The sequence below is a fragment of the Dipodomys ordii genome, unplaced genomic scaffold (genome assembly GCF_000151885.1).
Source record: "Dipodomys ordii isolate 6190 unplaced genomic scaffold, Dord_2.0 Scaffold21, whole genome shotgun sequence".
Lineage (NCBI taxonomy): Eukaryota > Metazoa > Chordata > Mammalia > Rodentia > Heteromyidae > Dipodomys > Dipodomys ordii.
This window is the reverse complement of record NW_012267237.1, coordinates 15,831,619-15,859,305: the sequence shown is the minus strand read 5'-3', so window position 1 is coordinate 15,859,305 and position 27,687 is coordinate 15,831,619. Positions and strand designations below refer to the sequence as shown.

Genomic DNA, 27,687 nt, shown 5'->3' with positions numbered 1-27,687 from the left:
AAAAAACCACAGACAAGTAGGAAAGGTCAAAAGCTATGCATATGAGATGGTGCTAAGCAAATTGACTCAGACTTTTTTAAAAAAAGATTCAATTTCAATTCTTGAGGATATGAATTCTATCTTCAACATACACATAGCCTTTGGGATTTGAATATTCTGAATAAAGTACAGTCATCTAAACTGAATTATACTGATAAACTAGTGAAGATTTTTAAATTACCACCTGATAAATATTATTATTTTATTAATTTTTTGTTTATTGGCATTGCTTATTGGAATCAAAAGATTAAGAAAATATACCAATTATGAATGCCTTGGAAAACTGAGGATCTAGGTTATAACTGGTAATAATGAAGTATAAAAGAAAAAGATTTAATTACTATATAACCAATAGATATAATTAACAAACATTACAATAAGCACCTTCATTCACAGAGAGATGATACAGGAAATGTACATAGCTACCAGGATTACTTACTTATTTGAACTGACTACAGATTTTGAACAATTAAATGATCTTTTGAACAAACAAAATTGACTTTATCTCTACAAATACATATATTATTCCTTCTTTTCCTTTCTCCCTATTTGTTTTGCTTACTACAATACAAAATTGTAGCAGACAAAAATGTTGTGTTTTTTATACTTTGTGTATGGTTTCAAAAATTCTAATTCAAAGGTGGTTAAAAGCTTTGACCAAATTATGAAATTACTGCAATTGAAAGGATTAAAACATAAATTTAGTTCTTACTTGCGAGAACTGGCATGCCACACTATTTGCATTTTAGTCAATTCCATTCATCTTGTTTGTGTAGCGATAGTTCCCATTCTTAAGTAATTGTACAATTCAGTAGAGAGGGATCCACTGGCTCATCTTCAGTTGCAGATGCAGGCGTAGTTATCTGTTCTCCTATTAGACAGGGAGACTCACTGGAAACCCCAGGCCTTGTTTTTCAAACACGCTGGAAATTAGCAATGTGAATTCATCTCATTTCCTTTTCCCTTGACTAATGACTAAAGGATTAAAGCAAACAATATAAATGAAAAGCAAAATTAGGCTATGGAATTTTAATGATTTGTTGTCTTTATTTTTATGTGAAAGGGGCTGGGGATCAAAAGTGAAATTAAGCATGGGATGATATGGAAATATATGGAGCCCCATTCTTTTTTTAAATTTCAGCTATAGTTGGTTCTTTATTACTGAGCACAAATAAATGGGAATGGTAAGGGATATAATGAGAAAGAAGAAGCAGTATTTAAATGAAAAGTACAAAAATAAGATAAGAAATACCACACTTTGGACTGGGAAGGTGGCTCAGTGGTAGAACACTTCCCTTGCATGCATAAGGCCCTGGGTTCGATTCCTCAGCACCACATAAGCAAAAAGAAAAAAGCCGGAACTGGCGCTGTGGCTCAAGTGGTAGAGCACTTGCCTTGAGCTGAAGAGTTGAGGGACAGCACCCAGGCCCAGAGTTCAGGCCCCATGACTGGATGCCCCCCCCCAAAAAAAGACATACCACACTTTTATTTGTTGGCGATAAGATTATCAGTTTTGCGGAGTGCCCCTGGCTCATGCATGAAATCCAAGCTACTTAGGAGGCAGTTCAAAGCTGCTGAGGATGGCAGTTCAAAGCCTGCCCAGGCAAGGAAAATCTGTGAGACTCTTATCTCCAATTAATTGCCAGAAAACTGGAAGTGGTGCTCTGACTCAAATGATAGAGCGCTTGTCTTGAGCTGAAGAGCTGAAGGACATCAACCAGGCCCAGAGTTCAAGCCCCATGACCGACCAAAAAAATTAAAATAAATAAGTAAAAAAATAAATAGATTATAATTTTTCCAAAATACATGCAATAAAAAATGATTTCAACTACAACTTTGGGTAATAAATATAAGAAGCAAATGAAATATACCTGAGTGGAAGTAAGATAAATTATGTATTTAATCATTCTTTCTTCACCTCATTTAAAGATATAATAATCTCATCCTCATTCTCACATGACCACTGCATGCCTACATTTTTATAGAATTTAATCAGATGAAATGTAATGGTGAGAGAAAAAAAAGGGTAAATGGAGAGAGAAAGAGAGGCTGAAGATGGTCACAATACTCAATGTGAACATGTGCAGGTAACTTGGAGGGGGTGTGTGGGGATGGGAGGTAGGGAGGAACGTGATGGAAAGGGTCGCACTGATCAAGACACACTGATCTCATAAAATGACATGTTGAATTGAAACTGCTTTGTACAACTGAATATATTAATCAACAAATAATATTAAAGATAACAGACAATGAAAAATATAAATATATGTGTGTATGTGTCTAAAACTGTAGAAGACAAGCTAACACATAAAACCCAAGTTCCTATGTAATCAATACCATTGTACCATAAAGAATAAATGAGGCTCAATAATTAACTTTCTAATAGAGAAGCTCAGAAAAGAAATTGATGAACTCATGCTTAATAGTTATATTAAATGTTTTATTAAATTGAATTAATATTTTAATTCTCTGACTTATAATTTTCTGGCCATTAAGTTATTTTTAAAACTTCCAAGTAATTACTTAGTAATGACTAATCCAATCAAAAAATTTGTACGATTATTAGTGGTAGAAGGATATGTAGTATATTTTTCAGGAAGGATAGAACTTCTAACTTTGATTTTGTCAGCTTTTATAAAAAATTCATCTTGAATGAATATGCCAATAACTGATATATTTAAATATCCTTCAAATGTTAAGGTTATTCAGTAAAATATGAAAATGAATACAGACTTCACATTTTATATAATAATTTAGGCAGAGCCATGACTGTCTTTTGAACAGTTAGAGATGACAATTAAGGTTGAAAAGGCAGATTTCTTGAAAGTATGGGTTTTTTGCTACATGGCTACTCTTGATTATTTCCTTTTTTCCGCTACAAGAGAAGAAAATATAATAACAGGTTAGACTTACCTGGAGAAAATGATGTATCAGATAAAAAATATGAGGAATTTATCATAATTAAAACTGAGTTTGGTCACTGTGCTACCGAAACCCATCACCAGAGATGTGTTCACTGATGAGAACAGTGGGAGGAAACGGAGGTGAAGAAGACATTATTTTCACATATATTATCTAATGTTTTTTTTAATTTAGTTTTCAATAACCAGGTGTGTCCATTGGTTTTCCATTTATATCTCCCCAACTCTCAACTATACTGTTAATATAAGCAAAACAGAAAATAATATATTTTCCAAAAAGTTATTATAGATATATTGTGGAATAAAACATACTAGTACTGAGTCTCACATTCATACCAGATGATGGGTGTGGGGATTCTCAGATTTTATACTAATGTTCTCCAATCCTACTAGGTCATACGCTAACTTTTTACAAGACAATTCTCATAAACATGACATTTCTTCATTTCTCAGTATTAGACGCTGCTTCACTTATATTAATCTGTATCTAGAAAACACAAATATGAAATACTCCACATAGATATTTGATAACTACAGACACAGTTCCCTGCCTTTAAATTGCAGGCATACATCAGAAATATCCATTTCTTGGACTCCAGGTTTGTCAGCTGGGTCACAGACTGAGAAGTTCACTGGATCTGCAATGCTTTATCAACATCATAGCACTTGCAGGACAAATCCAGAATGAACATAAAGCTTCCACAATCAGTACATCTAAATCTACTTGTGTTCATGTGTCTTTAGTATAGCAAAATACTAGCAGTTGCTAGCAGACCCCTGCCGATATGACCAGATGACTATCAATCTTCTTTGAATAGTTTGCAGTTCTTGTTCATTGAAAAGCCAGGTTTGTAATAAAGGAGAAAAGTAAAAATTGCCTCTAATGAACCCTGTTCCAAAGAGTGAGAGAATGATAAATTGTCACTATTACTTCAGGTAATCTTGCACACACACACACAAGTGAAATTTTATTTACTATATTGAAGATTAATCTCTGGAGGACCAAGAAATAGAGATGAACAAACTTTAGGATTGTTTAATCACATCCTCCAAGGGAAAGGAAAATGGATGACATTCTTATATATAAAGACCCATGTAAGTTTGGTGCCTGGATGGATGTTTGAAATGCTTAGGTATTCAGGAGGACAAGAGTTTGAGGATCCTGGTTCAAAGTCAATCTAGGCAGAAAAGATTACCAGCTGGAAGCAAGTAAGCAGAGGGAGCTAGAGGCTTTAAATTCAAGCTCTAGTATGGAGTGCATGTGTATATGTATGTATAAGAGAGAGACAGACAGAGACAGAGAGAGAGACAAAGAGACAGAGAACCTTTTGAAGAAAGCAAAAATATTTATAAATTATAAGAAAAAGTAAGGACATATGGAGGTCTAATAAGCCTATAGTGAGAAGATAGGAAGAGAGAAGGAGAGATAAGGAAAGAGAAGGTAAAAGAGAGACAAGGAAAGTTTTAAAGTATAGAGTTAATACTCCATACAACATAATACAATGCTTCTTAAAACCAAAGGAAGATATCCTACAAAAGGAAGGAGTGGGTTGTGAAGCATGGGTGAGCTTCAGATTTCAGCCTCCTGATTATCTAGGATTATGAGGGTAACCCATCAGTGCCTATATACTAAATTATTTTAAATAAATAGAAATTTTCTGTTTAACAGTAAAACCATGCATGAAACTATCACTGTATATTAGAAACTTTGTTTAACAACTTCTGATACATTTACATAAATAAGCATGAAAAAGTAAACAAATTAGTAAACTCATAGTACATATCATAAATATTGATTCATCTTCAAAGAACTAGTCTAATCACTATGAATATAATGCTTACTCTCTTTGCTGTTTTTTGTTTGCTTTTGGATTGAAGCCATATACCAATAATTATCTACCTCAAAAATGATATCACTACTGTATTGTGAATGAGATAAATTCTCACAACAGAAACAATCTAATGATTTTTGTTCAATTAGATTGTTTTCACTGGTTGTATTAGTGCATAGTTTTCCTTAATTTTTAATATATTTTTCAATTTTGTTCTACCAAAATGTTAAAGATAAAAGTCTTGTTATCTTTCACTCTTTTAATAACAAGTTGCATGAATTCAATTTATTCTGTAGCTAGGTCCATATTTTCTTATTTTATTATTCCCTTAAGGAGAAAGGAAGCTTACATTAAGAGGTAAATATTTGCTGTGGTCTAAACATTTCTTTGCCTCTAAATGTCATATCTGAAATTTCCAGCCTCCACGCATATGATATTGGGATTCATGCAGATGAAGGAGCCTGCCATGGTTGATTTTGGTGCTTAGCTTGCTTGAAGAGCGAAGTGATAGGAGATTAGGCAAGTACACTTGATGAGTGTCTTTGGGGGCATTTGCAACCAGATAGTAAGATCTTTGACCTGTTTCTTGAGGTACACCCAATTGGAATAGAATTTTGGTATGCGCTGGAACTGTGGAAGGTGTGGTGATTTGTGAGGGTATAGCTGAGCAGGAGAGTGTGTGAATGATGCATCTTGCCCTTCCTGTCTTTCTTCTGGTTCTTGGTTGCCACACCTTGCATAACTGTGCTCTGCCATGCCCTTGCTAAGATGATACACTGAATGGTCTCTAACAAAGATAAGTAATATTTTTTTCTCTCACATGTTCTGTCACAATGACACAAAAAAATCTAACTGAGCCTTAAAATGAGAATGAGTTGTTTCGGTTCCTCCTTAGCCATGTATTTCAAAAGCATTTGGAATGGTTTGCGGGAGAAATTTAGAAAAGTTAGGAGAAAAAATCTTAGAATGCTATAAGCAGAGATAAGTGGGTGATTTTCGTGGGTTCTGCAAAGAAGAGAATACCAACAAGAATGGAGACTGAAGATCAGATAGCAGCAAGAACGTTACTGCAAAGTGAACTGGAGGCCATTCACGTTAAATTTGGGGGGAAAAAGGCTAACACATGTTTTGCCCATATTTCCAGACTTTGTGGGAAGCTGTCATTAAAAATGACAGACTAGATTGGTGGATAAAAAATTCAAGGAAGCCTAGCATTCAACATATGGCATTAGTCTCAATTTTTCCTCTAGAACTACAAGATATACTTTAATTTTGTTTACAAGTAATTCACCTGGGTACCAGTGGCTCATGCCAGTAATCCTTCCTACTCATGAGGCTGAGTTCTGAGGATCACAGTTTGAAGGCATCCCAGGCAGAAACGCAGAAACGTCTGTGAGCCTCTTATATCCAATTAAGCAGCAAAAAAAAAAACTGGTAGAAGAGGTATGGCTCAATTAGTAGAGTGTTTGCTTTGAACACAAAAGCCTAGGACCAGGGCCAGACCTTCCCTGTATTCCAGTCCCAGTGCACACACACACACACACACACACACACACACAAACACAGAGTGAACAAGTATGAGGTCATTAGTACTAACAGACTTAATAAGCTAAAATAAGTTTCTAAAAACAGTACGGGAAATGTAGTCTCTGATCCTTAATTCCACTTAAAAAATGAAACTTGTTCCTTTAGCTTATGAACTATTCTATGCAATATCTTAAAATGAATGCTTTATAGAAAATGATGGAAAATTAACAGAAACATGCCACATTTCAGATTACCAGGAATGTATTCAATCATTTGTGTTTAATATATGTCTTTAATTTGCATGGATTGCTTAGTTTTAAATATAAAACTGCTCCATATAAGTCAATGCAGTAATGAGTCATATTTGAACATCTATGAGCTGAAAAAGTTAAGCAATAGGAGAATGACTTTTAAATGTGCAGTGCAGAGCCAGTTGTTCTATTTTCATTAGTTGTCATGTAGTCTGCCATGTCCTTTATCTGCCTGTGAATTTACAAGGAACACAGCAGGTTGTGAATTTTTAATAGGCTTTCCTCAAGGAAAGAAAAGGTCAGTATTAACATAAAACTCTTCTTAAAGATTTGTGGCACAAATGTTTCACACCGGAAAACAGGTGTTACTAAGGAACTAAAGCCACAATAATCTAATATTTTTTCTATGCTTAAAGAAAACTTAAAATAGCACAATATAAATTCCCATAAAAGTTATGTCTCTGAGAGTAGATGCTATAAAGTTTGAGGCACATTATCCATGTTGTGCAAGTTTGTATTATTACTTAATTATTTAATGAATCCAAGACTACATGCTTAATATCAAAGTATAACGTGATGAAAAATCGACATAAATAGGGAATAATCCTTCTGTAATCTTAGTAAATGAGTTGGAATGGAAGAAGACATCAGAACAAATGTGGAGAAAGTATATATATATATATATATATATATATATATTATATATATATAGAGAGAGAGAGAGAGAGAGAGAGAGAAACTGGGAGTAATGACAATTTTACAAGAACAAAGAAAGTCCAGTAAGGAGACTGTAATTAAATAACACGTCCGTTGTTTTCTTTCAGTAATTATTAGGAAGACTTCAACATAAATAAGTCTGTTAAGATTTGGCTTAGGTAACCCATCTATTCATCCATTAGAGGAAGCTGTACCCAAAGTTTTGTGAGGTATATCAATTCGTTCAACTAACTTCATAAATGTCTATTGTATTTTTTATTCATCCACCTCTTAACTATGTATAAAATGATCATTAAAACATTGTCTAACAGCAAGAACCCAAATGTGATCGTTGTTATCATTGTTCTACTTAGTTTTTAATTTTTCTCTGTAAGAAAAAAAGAATTAAAAATGGAAATTATCAACAAATGATCTAATGGTGGGAGAAGCATTTATTGTAAGCCTAGTTTCTTAATAGGAAAGTTTTCCATTTGTAGGTGTCATACTTGCATCTGCTAATTATATTCCTATTGGAAAAGGAAGGCATCCTTTCAGTCTCTGACTCTTAAACTCACTATCTTGTAGCTTTCATTCCTTTGATTCCCTGCTACCCATTTTCCTAATCCAACAGAAACTCCCTTAGTATGTGGTCCAATTACAGAATTTAATTTTCACTCTCTGTGGAATATGTGCAGGTAAAAACCCTGCTGTGATTTATGTGCTAAAACACATCCTGATAAAAATTAAATCTCATTATATGAATATGGTTTTCATACATACTTGATTTGCTCTAGCCAAACTGCTTGGAATCACTTTCTTCCTGTCTTATATCTTTCTCTGCCCCAAATTTATGTTCTAAATTCACTCAGTATTCAAAAAATGAAAAATCTGTACAATATGATTTTTTTAGCCAGTTAAACCCTCTAATCATTTTCTGTGGTAGTTTAGGCTCTGAGTTCCATGCTCAACAAATCCTCCCTCATTCCTGTGACCTAGTTAAAGGCTGTCCTGTGAATTTTCATTTCATTCCTGATTCAATTCTTCTACAGAACCGCAATCATATTTTTTTATTGAATGAATAATATTGAATGAACAGATAGTAGATATCTGAACTGTCTATTAAAGCCATGAAGTTATCAGTTATCATGGTTTGATATTATCAAACATCAGTAATCCTTTCTTGAAATATTTTGACTTCAGAGTAAGAACTATATCCAGTGCTCAGATCTACCATTGGGAGAATTGCCACTATATGCCCTTTACATCTAGTATGGGTTTCCCAGCCATTACCAATTATTAAGAAAATCAGTCTTGTGACTTATGAGTGCTCACTGGACATCAACTTCTGGTTAGAAGTAGATATTTCCTGAGTTCTGCTTTTACTTTATAGTTTCTGAATAGGTAAAAATGTATTAAGAAATATATTTGTTCCCTGGTTTCTTTACATTTTTAAAAGTTCATGTGTACTAGTTATCCATTGTTTCTGTAACAAATTTGTTTTTACTTCAATCAGAAAAATGTAGTTGCATGCAGGATGACAGCTAAGTGGTAAATACAACCCATTTTTAAATTTCAAAATATTTTTTAAAGAAGTGAGTTAATTCTGTACATTTAAAGATGGGTAATAATTCATCATATATAAAATATTTTAATCATTGTTTATATCCACAACTTTTTTCCATTTTTTAAATTTTATTTTATTGTAAAGATGCTGTACAGAGTGGTTACATTTACATGAATAAGGTACATTTCTTGTTGAACATTGTTACCCATTAAGCTTGCTTTCATGCAAATAAACAATCATCCTTATGTGAGAGATATATTATCCATATATATATGCACTTAAATAAGAAATATGCAATATAGTATATTCTTAATTAGGTTAAATATGTTTTGATAAAAGTAATGTAAAGAACAAAATTAACAGTATAATTCCATTCACTTTTTCATGTAAATGAAGAATGCTATCCTTAATTCATAATTCTCTAGATATAGGTTGGTGTAGTTATTTTGATTTATCTACCATTTGCATGAATATTGAAAAACATTGATGTTTTGATTTATCTACCACTTCATGAATATTGAAAAACATGAATGTAACTAGTTCTATGATAAAATAGATCTGTATAAATTAAGAGGAACTGTACATATATTATGAATATTATCAGATAAGTAATAGTGGTTTAAAACATGATATTTTATTATGAAAAATAAAGCTGTGATACTGGTAGATACAAAGCATATGGGTTCAATGGCACAGCAAAAGAGAAATGTATACTTGTTTTTCAAAGTTGGCTGGTGATCTTCCTCTGGCTAAGCTCCTGCCTTCAAGTTAAGAATCCAACAGAAGGAGGCAGTTTACCAATTCTTGGACAGAAGAAAAACTGCAAGTGCTTGGAATCCATGACTTCCCCTCCAAATCCTTGAGTTTGAAAGTTTGCTTCTAAGTCTTAGAAGGCTCTTCTCTCAAAGATGGCCACCTAACAGCATAGCAATCTCACTGATAAATATCCCCAAAACAAGTAATTTTCCTATCTCTGGACAGCTATTGGAAAACAATTTAGGTAAAATTTGACTATGACTCACTGTCTGGTGTTCTAGCATTTACACTGGGCTGAAAAACACACTTGACTAAGATGTATATGCAAACTAAAACACTGCATTGTGCTGTGTTTATTACTCTGAAGGACTCAGTTTATACACTAGTCTCAGGCAAGTGAGTAACTCCTTGCTTTGAGACCTGCACACATCTGTGATGTCATTAATGAGTGCCTTTTATATGCATGGTATTGCAAAAGAGGGCTAGATGTAATACATGATTGCCAGTTTTTACAGATTCTAAGCTCTCATTAATTGATAATTAATAATAAGTTTAAGAGAGTCCAAGTTTCTACGAAATATGAGAATAAAAGAATTTTTCATTTGCACAAAAATATTGAATAACAGTGTTTGTACCATGACAGCTTGGTGTTTTTTTTCAGTTATTGGTTATTAGTGTTTATTTCTCTTTGAAAAAGGTTATTCACCATGCTAAAAGAATTTTTTTCACATGAGGGTAGCTATTTCTACTGCATACAGTGCATGAATGAGTATGATTGAACTTACTCAATGGAAGGAATTCTTTCAGCATTATATACCAGTAGACCTTATCATGGATATGCTCATTTTATTCTCTCCAGCTTCATTCAGACCAAGATAAAGGAGATGGATCGCTCAAATATATTTTATCTGGAGACGGAGCTGGAACTCTTTTTATTATTGATGAAAAAACAGGTGATATTCATGCCACAAGAAGGATTGATAGGGAGGAGAAAGCTTTTTATACTCTACGTGCACAAGCTATTAACAGAAGAACTCTGAGGCCAGTAGAGCCAGAGTCTGAATTTGTGATCAAAATCCATGATATTAATGACAATGAGCCAACATTCCCAGAAGAAATTTACACAGCTAGTGTGCCTGAAATGTCTGTTGTAGGTAAGTTCATTTATGCCATTTTTATAGTATTTCTAAAACAGCTGGAAAATAATTTCAAGAAATTCTCAGGATAGATTAGCTGACATTATGTTTTTATTTGTGTGGGTTTTTTTTTTTTTTTGTCAGTTGTGGGGCTTGAAATCTGGGCCTGGTCACTGTCCCTCAGCTATTTAGCACAAGGCTAGTAGTGCTGTACTACTTGAGCTACAGTGCCACTTCCAGCTTTTTATGCTTATGTGGTGCTGAGGAATCGAACCCAGGGCCTCATGCATGCGAGGCAAGCACTCTACCACTGAGCCACCTTCCTGGCCCACATTACATATTTTATTACCTACTGAGAGTAAACATTTGGTGTTTTAGTTAAGGAAACAATGAAGGCCAAGAAAGATTAGTGCATTTTGACCTTCCTATGATTTTATAAATCTTTACACTACATAGAGAGAACTCCAAAATAACAAAAGGATGCCTGCAAATATATTTATCTCATAATTAGATGGGAATTCATAAAATCCTGATCCTAAATGTGATATTAATATAGACATTCTTTGCTGACTGAAAGGCATTGGTGCCAATAACCTCATAAGTACTTATATAATCAGTTGCCTATAACATGCATATCCCCACACATATTTATAATTATTTTTAGATAACATTCAATCTTAACACAATGAAAATGTTATGAAATAGTTGTTGCCATGTATTGTTTAGGAAAATGTAAAGACATTTTTGCACGATTAGTAGACATTTTTGTTTTACAATGTATTTTCAATCCCCGCATAGCTGATGCCAAGATGCCAAAACTGTAGCTGTGAATTGGCAATGCTAAACTAAGAATAGAATTCATGTAATAACAAGTTTTGTCCACATGCAGCATTCACTATTTAATAAAAAGAAGTTTGTAAGATTGTCCATTTCAGATGATAAACCTGATTAGCTCATTTAATTCATTGTTCTTATTAACAAATATTTCTTTATAATTTTATATGTATATACGCATCTTAATATATAATATACTAATTGTAAGATGTTATAAGATAAATATTATATAATATAATTTGTATAGATTTGTTTTTATAAATTTCCAATTCAAGTAAACCAGTTGAAACCCCATGACAATCACGTTCCAGAATATGTTTACAAATTTATATTCTAGAATATATAAAATAGAAAGAATCCTGAATGTCAGTGGCTCATTCTAGTAACTCTCACTTCCCTGTAATAGAAAGGATTGCTATTGGACAGCATCCTGTACAGAAAAGTTCAAGTGATTGCATTTCCAAATTAATCAACAAAATACTGGACTAGGGGAATGGCTTGAGCGATATACCACCAGTTGAGCAAGCTAACTTAAAAACAAAGATAACTTGAATTCAAATATCCAGACAGGAAACATAAAGAAAAATAAAAAATAGAAGACACAAAAAGAGTAGGGCTATAATATTCACAATATGAAATTTCTCTCTTCAATACAATATATTTACTGGAAAAGAATGTTAAAACATATTAGTTAAACGGAAAATGATAAAATCTAAAATGTCAGGAAATAGAAATAAATTTTGAGAGGTAGGTATTTGAATGTAATAGAAAACACACTTCTCACATGCATATAAATTTGTTTAAATTAATGAATTTGAATAAACTAATGAAGTCTGGTACTTTTACTTGTAACACTGTTGCAAATTTTCAAACTATGTATTTCTTAAAATTATCTGGTCTGGGATTGTTATTTAATTTTAATTTATTTAAATCCCAAGGATTTCCTGATGAATACTGACTATAAAACTCTTACAAATATTATGAACTTTGTTTGGTAGATTTTACTAGTTCATGGAACTTGGGATCATCTTAGATTGTTTCTAAATTTGGAAATTAATCTATTCATAAAATTGTATCTGAGAGCAGTTGTTAATTATTTTTATAATTAATTAGTGCACAGGGAGAGAAAGAAAAAAATGTACTTATTCCCCTGTGATTAGGCTACTCTTTACCCAAAACAAATCTATTATGTGAAAAGGAACTTACATATCCAACAACAACACTTTTTCTAAAGTGATCATATATACTATATTCTGAATATGTAGAATTGCCTATTTCATAGAGGTTAACTGAACATTATGGAGTAAAACTCAAAGGTTGCCTATTTTAACATGCAGACATATTTATATTATTTTCCCAAATATATATGTATATATGCATACTTGTATATGTACACATACATACATACATATATACATATATGAAGCAGCTTTTTTTAAGAGGTCAGTTGTAAAGCCAAACATTATTCAAGTCTTCCATGAAAACCAGTGCTTTTGCTCCTCCTTCTGGTGCTGTGCAGAACTAAGCTGAGTTTGGATACTTCAGGTACTTCTGTGGTGCAAGTCACAGCTACAGATGCCGATGACCCATCCTACGGGAACAGTGCCAGAGTGATTTACAGCATTCTTCAAGGGCAGCCCTATTTCTCTGTGGAGCCTGAAACAGGTCAGGAAGAATTAATATATATTTGCCAACTTAATTATCTTTATGGTGTTTATAAGGAGAAAGAAGATCGAAGAACATAACACTACTTCACATTAAAACTTTTAGAAGAGCTAGGCATGGTAGTGCATACCTGTAACTCTTACTACATGCTAGATGGAGACAGGAGAATCATGGGACTGAAGCCAGTTTGTGCAGTTACTGAGGCTCCATCTCCAAATCAAAAATACAGTACATAAAGTTTGGGGACATGACTCTGGTGCCTGAGTTCTTGCCTATTATGCATGAGGCTCTGGGCTCAGTTTCCAGAACAATCAGTAAGTAAACATTCACAAAAGAGTGATACTAACATACTTAAAGATTTATAAATTCAAAATTAAATGAATAAGTGAGTTTAGTGGAAAGGCAAGTTTTTGTCACACTATAGATATTTTATTAAGAAATTAAAAATAAACATGTACTTCAAAGTCTTGTATCTGAAATCTCTTTTAGTTTTTTTAGACAAAAATGTAATGAAACATAGGTCCCATGGTTTCCCTTATTTGCAATAACTAGCATATGTCTGAGATAAGTTGATGTTAAGCGAAATGCACTCCAAGTTAAGGACTCAAATGTTTTCTTTTCTTTCTTGCTATTGTGTCTAGCATATTTATAAGATATTTCTTTGTTGTTTTGTACATCCCTACCCCACGATATAACCCTGTTTTCACTATACTACCCCACGATATAACCCTGTTTTCACTATATTTGATTTGATATAATTTGTGGAGGGGAAGGGAAAAAACAAATTGTTTAAATAGGGATACAGGTGGACTCATTGCAACAATGAGATGTACAAGATGCTATGTCGAAAATGAACTAATGAACTTTACAACTTTGGCAGGGGGAGTTAGGGGAGGGGCAGAGATGGGAAGGGATGGGAAGGGATGGGGAAACAAAGGAGAAGACAACAATGCTTGATAAGAAATGCACTCATTACCTTGCCCACGTAATTGTAACCCCTCTGTACGGTATTTTTACACAAAAAAAAAAAGGTAACGAAACATTACATGTTGTCTTCAATCAGAAGCTAATTGATACATCAATGAGCATAAGAAAATCACTTGTATTCTCTTCAAAGGAATCATCAGGACTGCATTACCAAACATGAACCGAGAAAACAGAGAGCAGTACCAAGTGGTCATCCAGGCCAAAGACATGGGCGGCCAGATGGGGGGCCTCTCAGGAACCACCACTGTGAACATCACGCTGACTGATGTCAACGACAACCCGCCTCGATTTCCCCAGAGTAAGTGACCTGGGATCGTCCTGCTGCAGTTCTGCAGGGCCAGAATTCTGCAGGACAAAGGGAAAAGGTGGGAAGGGGAAAAAGGAAGAGGAACAGTGCAAGAGAAATGAAAAAACAGAGAGAAAGAGGGGGAGAGAGAGAGAGACAGAGACAGGGACAGAGGGAGTGAGGGAGAGGGAGAGAGGGAAGAAGAGGGTGAGGGAGAGGGAGGGAGAGAGAGAAAGAGAGAATGAGACAGAGACAGAGATAGTCTTACTTCTATAGTCCTAGCTACTCAGGTGGTTGAGAACTGAAGATCACAGTTGAAAGCCAGCCCTGCCAAGAAAGTCTGTGAGACTCTTATCTTCAATTAACCACACACACACACACACACACACACACACACACACACACACACAAGCTATAGCTCAACTGGTAGAGTACTATCCTTGACCACAAAAGTTCAAAGACAGCACGCTGGCCCCGAATTCAAACCCCAGGACCATACATATGTGCACACACACACACACACACACACACACACACACACACACGTGTGTGTGCTTGTGCACATTTACACACATTGAAAATGTGCTGCTATATTCATTATGGATATTCACTGGAGTAATTCATTGGAAAATAGACATTTGAAAGGTAATAATGTTAAATGAAAATTTATTTTACTTGCCCATGTAATTGTAACCCCTCTGTATGGTATTTTCACAATAAAAAAGGAAAAAATTTATTTTACTATGTTTTCATTTTTTAATATTATGGCTGATTTATTCATGTATTCAGTAAACTCCTTTTAATAAGTTAAAATTTATAATCAGCATCTCTGGTTCATATTACACAAAATTCAACGCATTGATCATGGCTATAATCATAATCATGCTGACAACAATAACAAAGGGAAACAGACAATATTTCAATTCATGAATAGCATTTTAATAGGCCACTATACCAGTTTACTTACTGCCCCAGTCAATGTCATCACAATAACTTTCTCAGATCAATGTTGTGACCTCTATTTTACACATGAAAAATGAAGTTTAAAGGCCATATTGTCAAATTAAGACCAAATTACTAGAAATGGCAGAAATGTGTTGAAACTGATGTCTACATCCAGCTGTATAACATAACAGATTTCTAGGATTTTTAGACCATGCTGTATTTCATCTCATTACTTTAAAAATAATAGATGGACATGTAATTCATGGATTTTTAATTCCTACATTGCCTCTTATATTATGAATCTGTGTAATCATATCTGACCACTGGGAACATTCAGTCATGGTAATTGGAATGTTATTTGATAGTATAATCATCTAGCATCTGTGAAACTAAGTTTTTAATTTCTAATATCATTTTATTAGGTATACAAGGTTTAGAATGTTCTACTATTCATGAGTACTTTCCTAATTCAGTAAATTATTGAAGCCTGAAAATTAATCTGTATAAAGACATCATCATCATTATCATCAGCCTCATAGTCTCATCATCATCATCAAAAACCATATTAATATTTCTGCCAAATATAAAAGCATAAGAAAAGGTGGCTCAGGCAGACTCCTAATGTGATCAAAACATTTCTATTTAATAGAAATATGATGTAAGACAAAAATACAGGCCATATATATAAGCTTAAACTTTCTCTCAGCCACACTTACCAGTGCTATTTTCTGTACTTTTTACATTTAGTCTTGAGAATAGTAACACAAATAACTTTTCTACCCCCGTTTGGTTGATTCAAGGTTTCTCACTTATAGGGAAGTTTTAATTTCAATAAGTGATTGATGATCTTGTGGAGTGAACATAAACTTAACAAGACTCTCCTATTCTGAGCATGTCAATCCATCAGTGTATATTCTCCACAAGTTATTTTTAAGGGCTACCTACAAAAGCAGCCAAATTAGAAGTGATAGCAAACAATTCTAGAACCACTCAGTGTTTATATGTGATTTTCCACTACTCATGCACCTATTTTTGTGTTTTTTTAATATTTTCGGCTGACTACTTACTTTAGCCCATCAGTTTATATTGAAATGTTTCTGATCTTGATAAAATCGAGTAGCATTATAAAAAATGAACATTGTTAAAACATATACTAAACATTTCAAAATATAGGCTCACTTATATTTACAATATCGACATGAGTTTCCTATTGCAATTTTCATCTCTTGAATTAGTTAAAAATCTGACATTTTTAAACTCAAGTCACGTGTTCATAATTCTGCAGTTGGAATCTCAAAACTAGTGTGAGGACCTAGGTAATGTCGTTCTAACTTCTGTGCTTCTAAACTATAGCTAGAGAGAGAGAGAGAGAGAGAGAGAGAGAGAGAGAGCAGATTTCCGAATCCTTTCGTTTACTTGGAGCATTCCATCTTTAGTTAATTCTATGGCATACTACTTACACATCCATTATATGACCAACTTCAGACCAGGTCCATTGGATTTTTGTTACGTCCCTACCCATTTTTACACAAAAGTAGAAAACCATCCCTGTGTTGGTTGGCGCTTTTGTAGTCCTTGACCAAATATAACTAACCTCTTTCCTGGGATCCCTGTACCTCTTCAGCGGATAAACGAACATGTTTTCATGAGACAAGGTCTCTCAAGGAAATTTTATGTAATGTACTTAGGGATTGAAGGCACGTACACTCAGCGAGCTGTGAGAGTGCCATAATCCCTGCCTGGTACAAGAGAGATTTGATTTAATAAGAGCTGATTTTCACTTTGTAAATAGAGTCAACCTCTCCTCTTCAGGGGATTCCAAGGTAATGTAGGCCCCAGGCACATGTGCATATTTTAAAGTTATCAAGCACTTTTCAACTGTCAGGCATGTCCCAAGGAAGAAGCTTCAGTTTGGCAGTGAGGAAAGAAAATTAAAAATCTCTCTTTTGTTCCCTCTTTTTATTATCCAAAAGCAAAATAAAAGCCCTTATTTAAAGGCACTATACTGCAATTTATATTGGCTGCATTTGCATTGATTGTTGCTATGCATAATAATAATAATAATATCCTCAAATGTGTGTAGGTTGTTCTCGCATTGTATTAATGAATTACAGAGAAGTAATTTCACTAAGCAATTGTTGATTTACTAGCCATTGATGAATTTCAAGAACTGAAAAAAAGACAAAAACCTTAACATTTTTGATGAAAGCCGTACTGTATGTCATGGGCTATGAATCTATGTTAGAAAGTAATGAATTTCAAAACTCTTAAGAAATAAAAAATAGATATACTCACAAATAGTTTTTATTATGATATAGTATAAACCCATATTTTCTCTTTTCTCTCTCTTTTCATTTCTACTTTTCCTTCCTTTTTCTCTCTTGGTATTTCTCTCCCTATTCTCCTATTCCTCTCTTGAATGAATATATATATATATGCAGTGCAGATTTATTCAATAAAACCAGTTCTATTTTAAACTAAGGCTATAAACTAATAAATTTCCAGATATAAAGAGATTTAGGGAAGGAAAATTATTAAAACCCCCTTCTGAAACAGACCAGTATTTTTCAGCCTGGACAGCGAGGTACTCTGAGAGGAAAGCATTTTAGTGAGGAGAATACAATGAAGACAGTTGATTTTCAGGGAAAGTATAAAATTTGGCATGGCTAGACCTAAATGTTCAATGTAAGGATTATGAAAGCTGAGAATTGGAATGTAGGCATTGTTAGCATCAGGAAGAGGATTGAATAGAGCAGAAATGTTGCATGTATCATCTAAGATAATTATTTCAGATCATTAGACACCGTTCTTTATGGGAACTAATTACTCTGGTAGCTGGTAGGGAGGAAGCAAACTCTTGGATAGTTAGGATGAGAGTTGATGAGCCTCTGAATTAATCTGCAGGGAAAGCTTTGAGATTATTGTATATTTAAAAGAGTAATCCATGGGATTTAGTAACCAGGTCAATAGAAGATTTAAAGGATAAAAGGTAAAGGAATCAATAAAAGGCATCACTTTCATGCTTGCTACTGGAACAAGTTGTCCAAAGAGGAAAACCAGAGACTTTAATTCAGCTTGAACATTTTGGATTGAGATAACTGCAGGCAGTGGTGGGTGTCTTCCTCTTAAATACTACTGAAATGTGAAGCTCTGAGGAGTATCAGAGACATTTAAATGAACACAAACATTTATGATCTTGGTCCCAGTTTTTGCCCCTGAACTGCTTATTTTCCTCTTTTACAATTATGTAACTGGAAACAGCACAGAACACCAACTAAGTGTGAAGGAGAATTGTTCTTGGTCAAGAACAAGAGAGACAGACAGAGTAGGAGGAGATGTTGAAAAATCAATTTCTCAGATTTTTGAGGCAGGAGGTACTTGAAGAAATGATGGGGAGACTTTGCAACAAGGGCAGGGATTTGGAGTGAGTGAGCAAGGGTTCTCTGGGGACTGCAGTGTTGCCCCTTTCGTTCGTTTTACAGTTTCTGCACTCATTGTTGTGTTGCTGACTGACATGGCTCTGTAGCTCATGTGGTTCAGAATGATCATGGGATTATAATGCAGTTAAAGGTTGTCTGGCAACCATCTCAGATCTAATAGGGGTTTGGGAGAATGCCTGAAGAAAAACTTCTAGTCTACCCAACATCCTATCATGAAAGATAAGATAAAGTAAGGGTAGAAATTCATGTAGATCATTGAGGGGGTATTCAAACAAATGCAAGCGTAACAAAATGTTAAGAGTCAGAGAACCTGGTGAAGGACCATTTTCTGTGTTTGATGAAATAACATACTTCCTTAAGAGATATTATACGTATATGGAAATTACACATGGAAAAATCTACATGAAATGTTCAAGTTATTTCAGTGGAAACTTGCCTTAGGCTAAACTACTAGACATTTTTTTGCATAATCGTATTCAAATCACTCTCTATTGTGGAAACTTCCAGAACAAATGCAATGTGGACAGTACCCTTAGGTGGGTATAGATATAAAAATACAGAATCTTTGCAATGCAACTATGTTTAGAACAAATTAGACTGTTGTTGAAGAGATTTTATTACATTTAAATGTTCAGGTAAGACACATTGTAAAGAGACTTCATAGTGAAATATAATGCTTTCTATAAATTACTAATTTAGAGTGTATACACATTGCAATTCTGTTATTTATTGATGCCAATTAACTTGCTTCCGATTTAAAAAAAAATGTCATTAAGGTAGATAACCCAGTCTCTGGGGATCAGCTGATGTAAACTCTGTTGCTCTGGTGCTTCTTCAATGGCATTAACAGGAAATTAAGATATCCCTCAGTATTTCATTTTGCTCCTAAATTGAGCAAAAGGAAATGTGAAATTACTTAAATAAACCAAAAAGTTAAATCACTTAAATGTACAACAACAAAGTTCCTGATCATGCCTCCCCTTCTCCCAAAGTTAGGTTTCTGCCTTTATTCTGGGAAGCTTCTTCAATTCTGAAGCCTTCTTAAGTTTGTCAGTCTCTAGTGTGACTTTGAGCTCTCCTCTGTTTTCTCCTAAATGCTCATTTAGCATTGCATAATTTCCTTAACTACTCTGCTCTTGCCTCCAAGGAGCTTTATCTTGTTTTTAATTTCTTCCTGTTAAGCTCATTAAAAAACATCTTTTGAGCATTATACAATGGAACAGTTTATAAACGTGCATAATTGTGTCATTTTTCTTAAAGCAAGTATTGAGATTGTTGTGCAGTGCAGAGATGTTACCGTAAGATTACACACAAAGCCAATAAAAAATAAACTAATGTTAAATTATTTTGTTGATTCATATATGTGGAGCTTTTTTAATTTTAACTCTGGAAAAGTAGAGAGCTTTTATGTAAATGTGGATAGTAGCGAGGGCAGGGAATAGAAGATAAAGAAAAATCAGCTCTTTGAACCTCCAGGTTTTTATCTACAAAACAAAACAGTAGCTATTTGTTTCTCAGCTCAAAACCTGGAGAAAAGCAATTGTACCCTTGTTCTACTCCCAGTTGAATGCTGGCATCGTTTTTCTGTTGATCTACAAAAACAAACAAACAAACACACCTCACCCCATCATAGTCCTGCAGTGACTCTTACATACTTTGAGCTGTCAATTATTTTTTGCAATATAATTTTGCAGTGTTTTTAATATTCTAATGCAAAAGAGCCTATTGATCAAATCATAGTAGAGCAGGTGGCCTGGAATCTTAGTCCTACATACTGAAAACTCACAGTACGTTAAAATTATTTGAACTCTTTAATAATCACAACTCAGGGCATTTGTGAGTTTCTTATTATCAGTTCAAAGTGTACTTAAGTAAGTAACCTAGATATGTTGCTTACTTTCCAAAATCCCTGTAGTGTTTCTTTGAGACGTTTAGTTAATAGAGCTTTCCCATATACGATATAGAAATTGTAATTGCCTTCCTCATTACAATGATCTTGGATGTTTAAGTGGCTAACCAAAGGAAGAACATGCTCACTAGGAATAAATATTTATCCATTCTAAATATTAAAAGAAAAACAGATGATTCAGGCTGACACTGAATTTTAACCAACAATAAATTTGAATAGATAAGAAGGCATAGTACATAATTATGGGTCCATCATCTCTGGGATTAATATATATACATATATATTATGTATATGTATATATATATGCACACATGAGAATATATATACATACATATGGAGCATGCAAATATATGTCTTTAAAAAGAAATGAAATCAGAGATGAATGGTACGCTCTTCTTTGCCATTGGGAACATGTGCAGAGAGATCTTGATCTTTTGTACAGTTCTCTTCTGCTTCCTAGAAACAAGTAGACATTCATAGAGGGAGAAAGGCTGACCCTGAAAACAATTTTGATTTACTTGACAAACTTCTATATTCATATTCAACATAAAAGACTAGAAAAAACATAGCAAAGTATGAGTGGATCACTTCAATACACAAAATATAGAAATATACTTTTAATATTGGAGAAAAGGTTTAATATATCTTGTCCTAAAATGACTCTGAGCATAAATGTAATTCTAAAGAAAGAATTAACATTTATTTATGGATAGGCATATACAGAGTATAACGAATAAAAATGTTTCCAATGAATTAATACTAAATTCATTATAGTATGTAAACAATTGTGATGTATTTGCATAGCATGTATACTTATAAAAATGCTATGATTAGGCAGGCACCAGTGGCTCATGTCTGTAATCCTAGTAGCTCAGGAGGCTTAGATCTGAGGATCTAAGCCAGCCTGGGCAGGAAAGTCTATGAGACTCTTATCTCCAATAAATCACTAAAAAATCAGAAGTGGCTGTGGCTCAAGCAGTAGGGTGCTTGCCTTGAGCTAAAGAGCTGAGGAACAGCTCCCAAGCTCAGAGTTCAAGCCCCATGACCGGCTCCTCCCCACAAAAAGCTATGATTATTTCATAAAATAATTAATCTATGTTTAAATCTATAAACTTTATCTTCATGATTTATAGAACATTGTAAACTATCTTACACATATTTTTAAAGTTTAAGAAAAAGACATACATATATGTATATAGATATAAATATTTATTTATGTAAACACATTAATGTACAAATTACCATCCAACATCTACTTGGCAGATGAACAAATAGATGATAATATAATTTTTATCAAAGCTTTGTACAATTTTAGGTTCATAATAGAAACTAGTGAAGCATATTAATTTTTGTTTAGCTCTTAGAAGCTACTAAAAATCAACATGAATGCAACTAACTTTAATTAACATGAAATATACCCTTTACAATGAATATGATATCTTCACTAATCAAGATGCTAAATGAAATGAGCTTCCGATATTCAACCACAACTCTAGTGACAAGGTAAAACTGGACAGATTCTCACAATAAATATTCTAAGCATGTAGTTCAGTCAACTTCAAAGAAGTTCAAGCTAGAAATGAAAACATAGAACACATTCTGAGAGATAGTATTCAGAGCTAAATCAATGAGATAGTCAAATGGACCAAAAATATTTTTCTTCAGTAATCCCTGTCTCTCTCTCATTTTGGCTATGTTATTTATATGTATATATATAATATACAGTCATTATAATACAATAAGAAAATGTTTTATTAAAATAAATTAAATGTAATGAAATGTACAAGATATTTCACTTTTAGATACATGCACATAATACACATTGATGAAGTTTACTCCCTCATTACGCTAAATTCCCTCTTTTTTCCTCCTTTTAAAACTGTTCTTAAATATGTTTCATGATACTAATTTCATTCCCATTTGTAGCATACCAATTAATGAACTCCCTATCAACTTCTTTTCACTTCTCTGGGAAGTACCTCCCAAAATACTTCCATTGTATAGTTTTGACATAAAGATTTTATTTACTTTTTATATCTAGATTCTACATATGGGCAAAATATTCAATATTTGTATTTCCTTGGCTTGTTTTATTCTAGTTAAGTAAAAATGAACATTTGAAAATAAATTTCCCTCAATATTTTAATGTGGAATTTATGTTTTATATATACATATGTAGATATGAAATATATGTATATATATCACAATTCTTTTTATTTTTATTTTTAAATATATATTTTTATTGTAAAGATACTGTACAGAGGGGTTAAGTTACATGAGCAAGATAATGAGTCTATTTCTTGCCGAGCATTGTTACGCACTCCTTTGTTTTTCCCCTACCATCCCTTTCTTCCCCACCTTCCTACCTTCTCCCTCCCAACCCTCCCCCCCAACCCTGCAAAGTTGTAAAGTTCGTTTTCAACATAGTGATGTACATCTCAATATTACAATGGGTTATCCTGTATCCTTATTTCAGCATTTTTTATTTCCCTTGTGTTCCCCACATTAGAAAAATGTGTATAGAAGATGAAGGACACCAGAATCAAATACCGTGAGAAAAGGGGTTGTACCATGAGGAAGAATTATATTAAGTGAAGTAAGCCAGACTCAAAGAAACATAGGTCCCATGGTTTCCCTTATCTGCAATAACTAGGATATGTCTAGGACAAGCACAAGAGATCAAAAGCTATGTACATATGACCAGATAACATGATGCTAAGCAAAATGAACCCCAAGATAGAGACACAAGAGATTTTATCTTTCTTGTACTTTTTAAAGTATTTATAATTTTCCCTAAATATTAAAGGAACAAATGAACCCGAGCCTCTCTTATTTTTTTTTTTCTCATGAATAGCTCCAGTTCTCACAGGGAACAACTTTAAACTCCTAAGTCTTTTAACCTCCTCTGGGACTAAGTTTTCTACCAAACATATTTCTGGTATTTATGATATATCTTAATATGTTGTATGCACAAAATTCTCAGCATTTATTAGTGGGCAGTTATGAAGCAACTTAGGTTTGGCAGATACAAAATTTCAATTCTATAGCCCTGCTATTACTGTTCTAACATACTGTCAATTATTTAACTCAGGAACACTGCCATCCCAGGCATTTTTCCTGTCAATTTTCTTTAAACATTCTTTTATTTTGGATAGTTAAGATTATCCTGGATCCCATGATAATTCCTTCTGTTTAATCTTCCCATTGCTTTGTTTGTTGGTTTGTTTACTTGTGACAGTACTAGTGCTTGAACTTAAGGCCTAGGCATTATCTTTTAGATTCTTTGCTCAAGATTACAACTTGAGCTACAGCTTAGTTTCTTGCTTTGTGATGGTACATTGGACATAAGAGTCTAAAGAACTTTCTTGTTTGGGATGGCTTTGAACTGAGATCTTCAGAGCTCAACCTTTTGAATAGTGTGAGCCACAAGCTTCTGAATCTTGCATTACCTTTTAACGTCAACGAATTTGTTTTTAATATTGTTATTATATTCAGGTCTATATCAAACATGCCTATATATATATATAGTTACTTTTTAAAGTTATACTCTATTCAGGAGTTTTTGTCAATTTCACCCCTTAAACATACACACACACACACACACACACACACACATACACATTTGTACTCATACATACTTACATGTATGCAAGATAATCAGTTGCAGAATGATACAAGAATGTATCTGTATATGTATCTATATATAAAATTATATATCCCTATACAAAATGCCACTGAAAATTTCTTACTGTTTAAAGTTTATGTAGTATCATACTATATATAAAATAGCTAAGCTTTAAAGAATATTTGAACTTACTTTTCCACTTAATATTATGTACCTGAGCTTCATTCATATTTCCGTATGCTCACATTTTACTGCTGTGTGTTATTTTTAAATACTGATATATTTGTTTACATGTTTATTTGTTTGTTTGTTACTAATACTGGGACTTGAACTTGGGGCCTGGGCACTCTCTTTGAGCTTTTTTACACAAGGCTTTTTGATGTTTAATTAGAACCTTTTGAACTTTCCTACCCAGGCTGGCTTTGAATTACAATCATCAGTTCTCATCCTCCTGAACAGCTAGGATTACTGGAGTGAGCGACCAATACCTGGCCATTCACATGTTTTTGATACTTAGATTTGCTGTCATATGTGATTGCTATAGTATGTCCTTACTCACATTGCTGTTTACCATTTACATTGATATTCAACCTCAGACTATAAAATCTCATATATGTTCCATTGATAGATTAAATAGTACTCCTTAAATAATAGCTATTAGCCCTTATTTTATAAATAATATATACTAAATAATACATAAATAGTTTGCATATATATTTAAAGTAAATTATCAGACTATGAGACAAAGAATAAAATAACTTTTTCTGATTCATACTGATAATAATGTGTACTGTCCCTTAGATCTCTGTCACTGGTAGTTGCTTTCTTGGAACTTAACCCTCAGCAAGACTTCTGATTCACTATCCCATATCAACTGACCAGGTTTTCATCTCAAAAGCAGAGTTTCCACTGTTTAGAGCCTGCTGCTATACTGCTGCCTCAAGATCTAGTTAATAACTTCATTTAGGCATTTCCTAACTTCAAGAAGGAAATGAAACAGTATTTGCTAAAATCTTTCTTAGTTATTAATGCAATTAAATGCTTAATAGAATCTCTTTTGATTTTGTTCTGTACATATGATAGCAGTCTGCATAAATGGAATGTGTAACACTAGCATAAAACACCAAACACATGAAAAAACATGGCACAGGCTTTGTTACCTGGTCATAATTCTACAGACTCAAGTGGTAAAATGACAGTTTAAATGTATTACACAGGCAATATAAAAAAAGGCCAACATGATTGTCATTCCTCTGGATCTAGAAGGAGCTGAAGCAAATGAAGTACTTTATGGACATAACAGGTAAGGAGGCCCCCACTCTCACAGAAGACTCATGCAAGACACATCAGAATGAATGTCTCCTTCAATTGACTAGGGCAGGCCCCTGCTTACTCTATTCAAATTCTGGCTTCCAACCCCATGAACTGAATGGGCTAGATAAAAGCTATGAGAGAAGTGGTATGCTGCCTCATGGCTGAGCCAGTCCCACACTGTGGTTTTGTGTTCTATAGGCAGAATCCCTTTGGGAAAGTTTTCAGTGTTAAGTCCCATGCCTATGTAAGTTCAAGAGAAACAACACTCTTAATAATGCTGCCGACCTGACCCTGGTCCAAGAGGCGACCTGCACATTCATTCAGACTTGGAGCTTACTGTGTATTCTTCCTTACATGGATACAATGAAGATCACCAGAATGCTATGATCCTCTAGTGCTGGTTTTATAATACCAAGTGTTGGAGTCACTATAAAACATGTAAGAAGGAAAGGGGAAGGTTTTTCATGAGTATAATTACGAAAGATAATTTTGACCTATCCTGATCAGTATGGGACATTCTCTTCTCAAATTCACATTGATTTTATGTAATGATTTGGGAAACAGTCTTCATTTTCTGTTAGAGAAACACACGTGCACACACACACACACACTCACACACACACACACACCCTGAAAATTCTGTGCTATAAATGAGCATTGAGATTTAAGAACAGTGTTGCCTCCTCCTTTGCTTGATAAGAAATGTGCTTGTTATCTTGCCTATGTAATTGTAACCCCTCTGTATGGTATTTTCACAATAAAAAAAATTAAAAGAACATTTGCATGTTCTTGACATGGTAGATGATTGAAAATAATGTTTTATTTCTTTCTTAGTTGAGTATGATTTATTTATACAGATTTTTAGATAGCAACTACTATAGATAAATATTGGATTATTTTGACATTTAAGTCTTTACATCATTTTTTAATATTCACGCTATTAATATTATTGAAGTCACATTCCCTCTCTTTTGTTTTATAATGAGATCTTTCAACTTCTTTGCCTTTTCTATGAGCAATATATATATGAATACATGCATGTATATATTCATATGTATATGTATGTATGAATATGTGTATATGTATGTTTATTTGTAGATATACATATTTCTTTGGATATCTGATATTATGTCTGTTTCCTAAGTTTAATGTGTAGCTTAGTGACTCAACTTGTATTTCTTTGTATAAGTATAGATAATTATAAGTGGTATTTCCTTGATAGTATTATTTCTTCGGCTACATATTCATTAATTTGTTCTTCAGTTTATGTTCTACTGTTTGTGTATATTTGGTCCTTTTAAACTCCAAAGAAATTTAATTTTGATTTTGAAAAATATTGGACGATATAAATATTTGTAGTTATTGCTTCTGAATTAACCTTTAAGTTAATTTTAACATGGTCAAAAAGTTCAATTATCTACTGGTTTATTACTATTTATTCAAAGGCCAATTTTATTAGTTCTTGATTAGATTGAATGGATGCTTCATGCCTACCTAGCAAGAATCTGAATTCTGCAAATAGCATCTATAAAATGTATATCCATCTCAATCAAATCATCCATGTTATTTGCCTTTTTAAAGGATTGTATGACTTGCAGTTTTTTGATCTAGTTAACTGATCATGCATTGAAAAACTTACCATGACTGGAATATCTAGAAAGGACATTATTATGAAACTGGAAATTTTAGCAGATATAAGATTGGTAAGAGTTTACAAATCAAACCTAGCTAAACAATTATCATTATCATTAAGATCATTCAAGTGATATATTTTTTGTTTTAGAAAGATCATATTGGCCACAGTATCATCAATTTATTGATGTATTGATTCTATAATTTAAAAAATAAATTCATTTGGTAAACCTACAAGAATAGTAGTAGATGAATAACAATATATGTATAGGTTGAATAGAAGAAGAAATACTGGCCTGGAAAGTAGTATAGAAAATCTTCTTTTTTT

General features: G+C 33.4%; 1 protein-coding gene across 1 annotated transcript in view; it reads left to right on the top strand.

Annotated features, from left to right (window-relative positions):
- Nucleotides 1–27,687, top strand: part of Cdh10 (cadherin 10, type 2 (T2-cadherin)) — an 85,682-nt gene that overhangs the window by 26,431 nt on the left and 31,564 nt on the right. Inside the window, exons 2-4 of the mRNA XM_013013855.1 lie at nt 10,446–10,740; nt 13,102–13,221; nt 14,339–14,506. Coding sequence (XP_012869309.1) covers nt 10,446–10,740; nt 13,102–13,221; nt 14,339–14,506 — 583 coding nt within the window. The remainder of the gene's footprint in view (nt 1–10,445; nt 10,741–13,101; nt 13,222–14,338; nt 14,507–27,687) is intronic.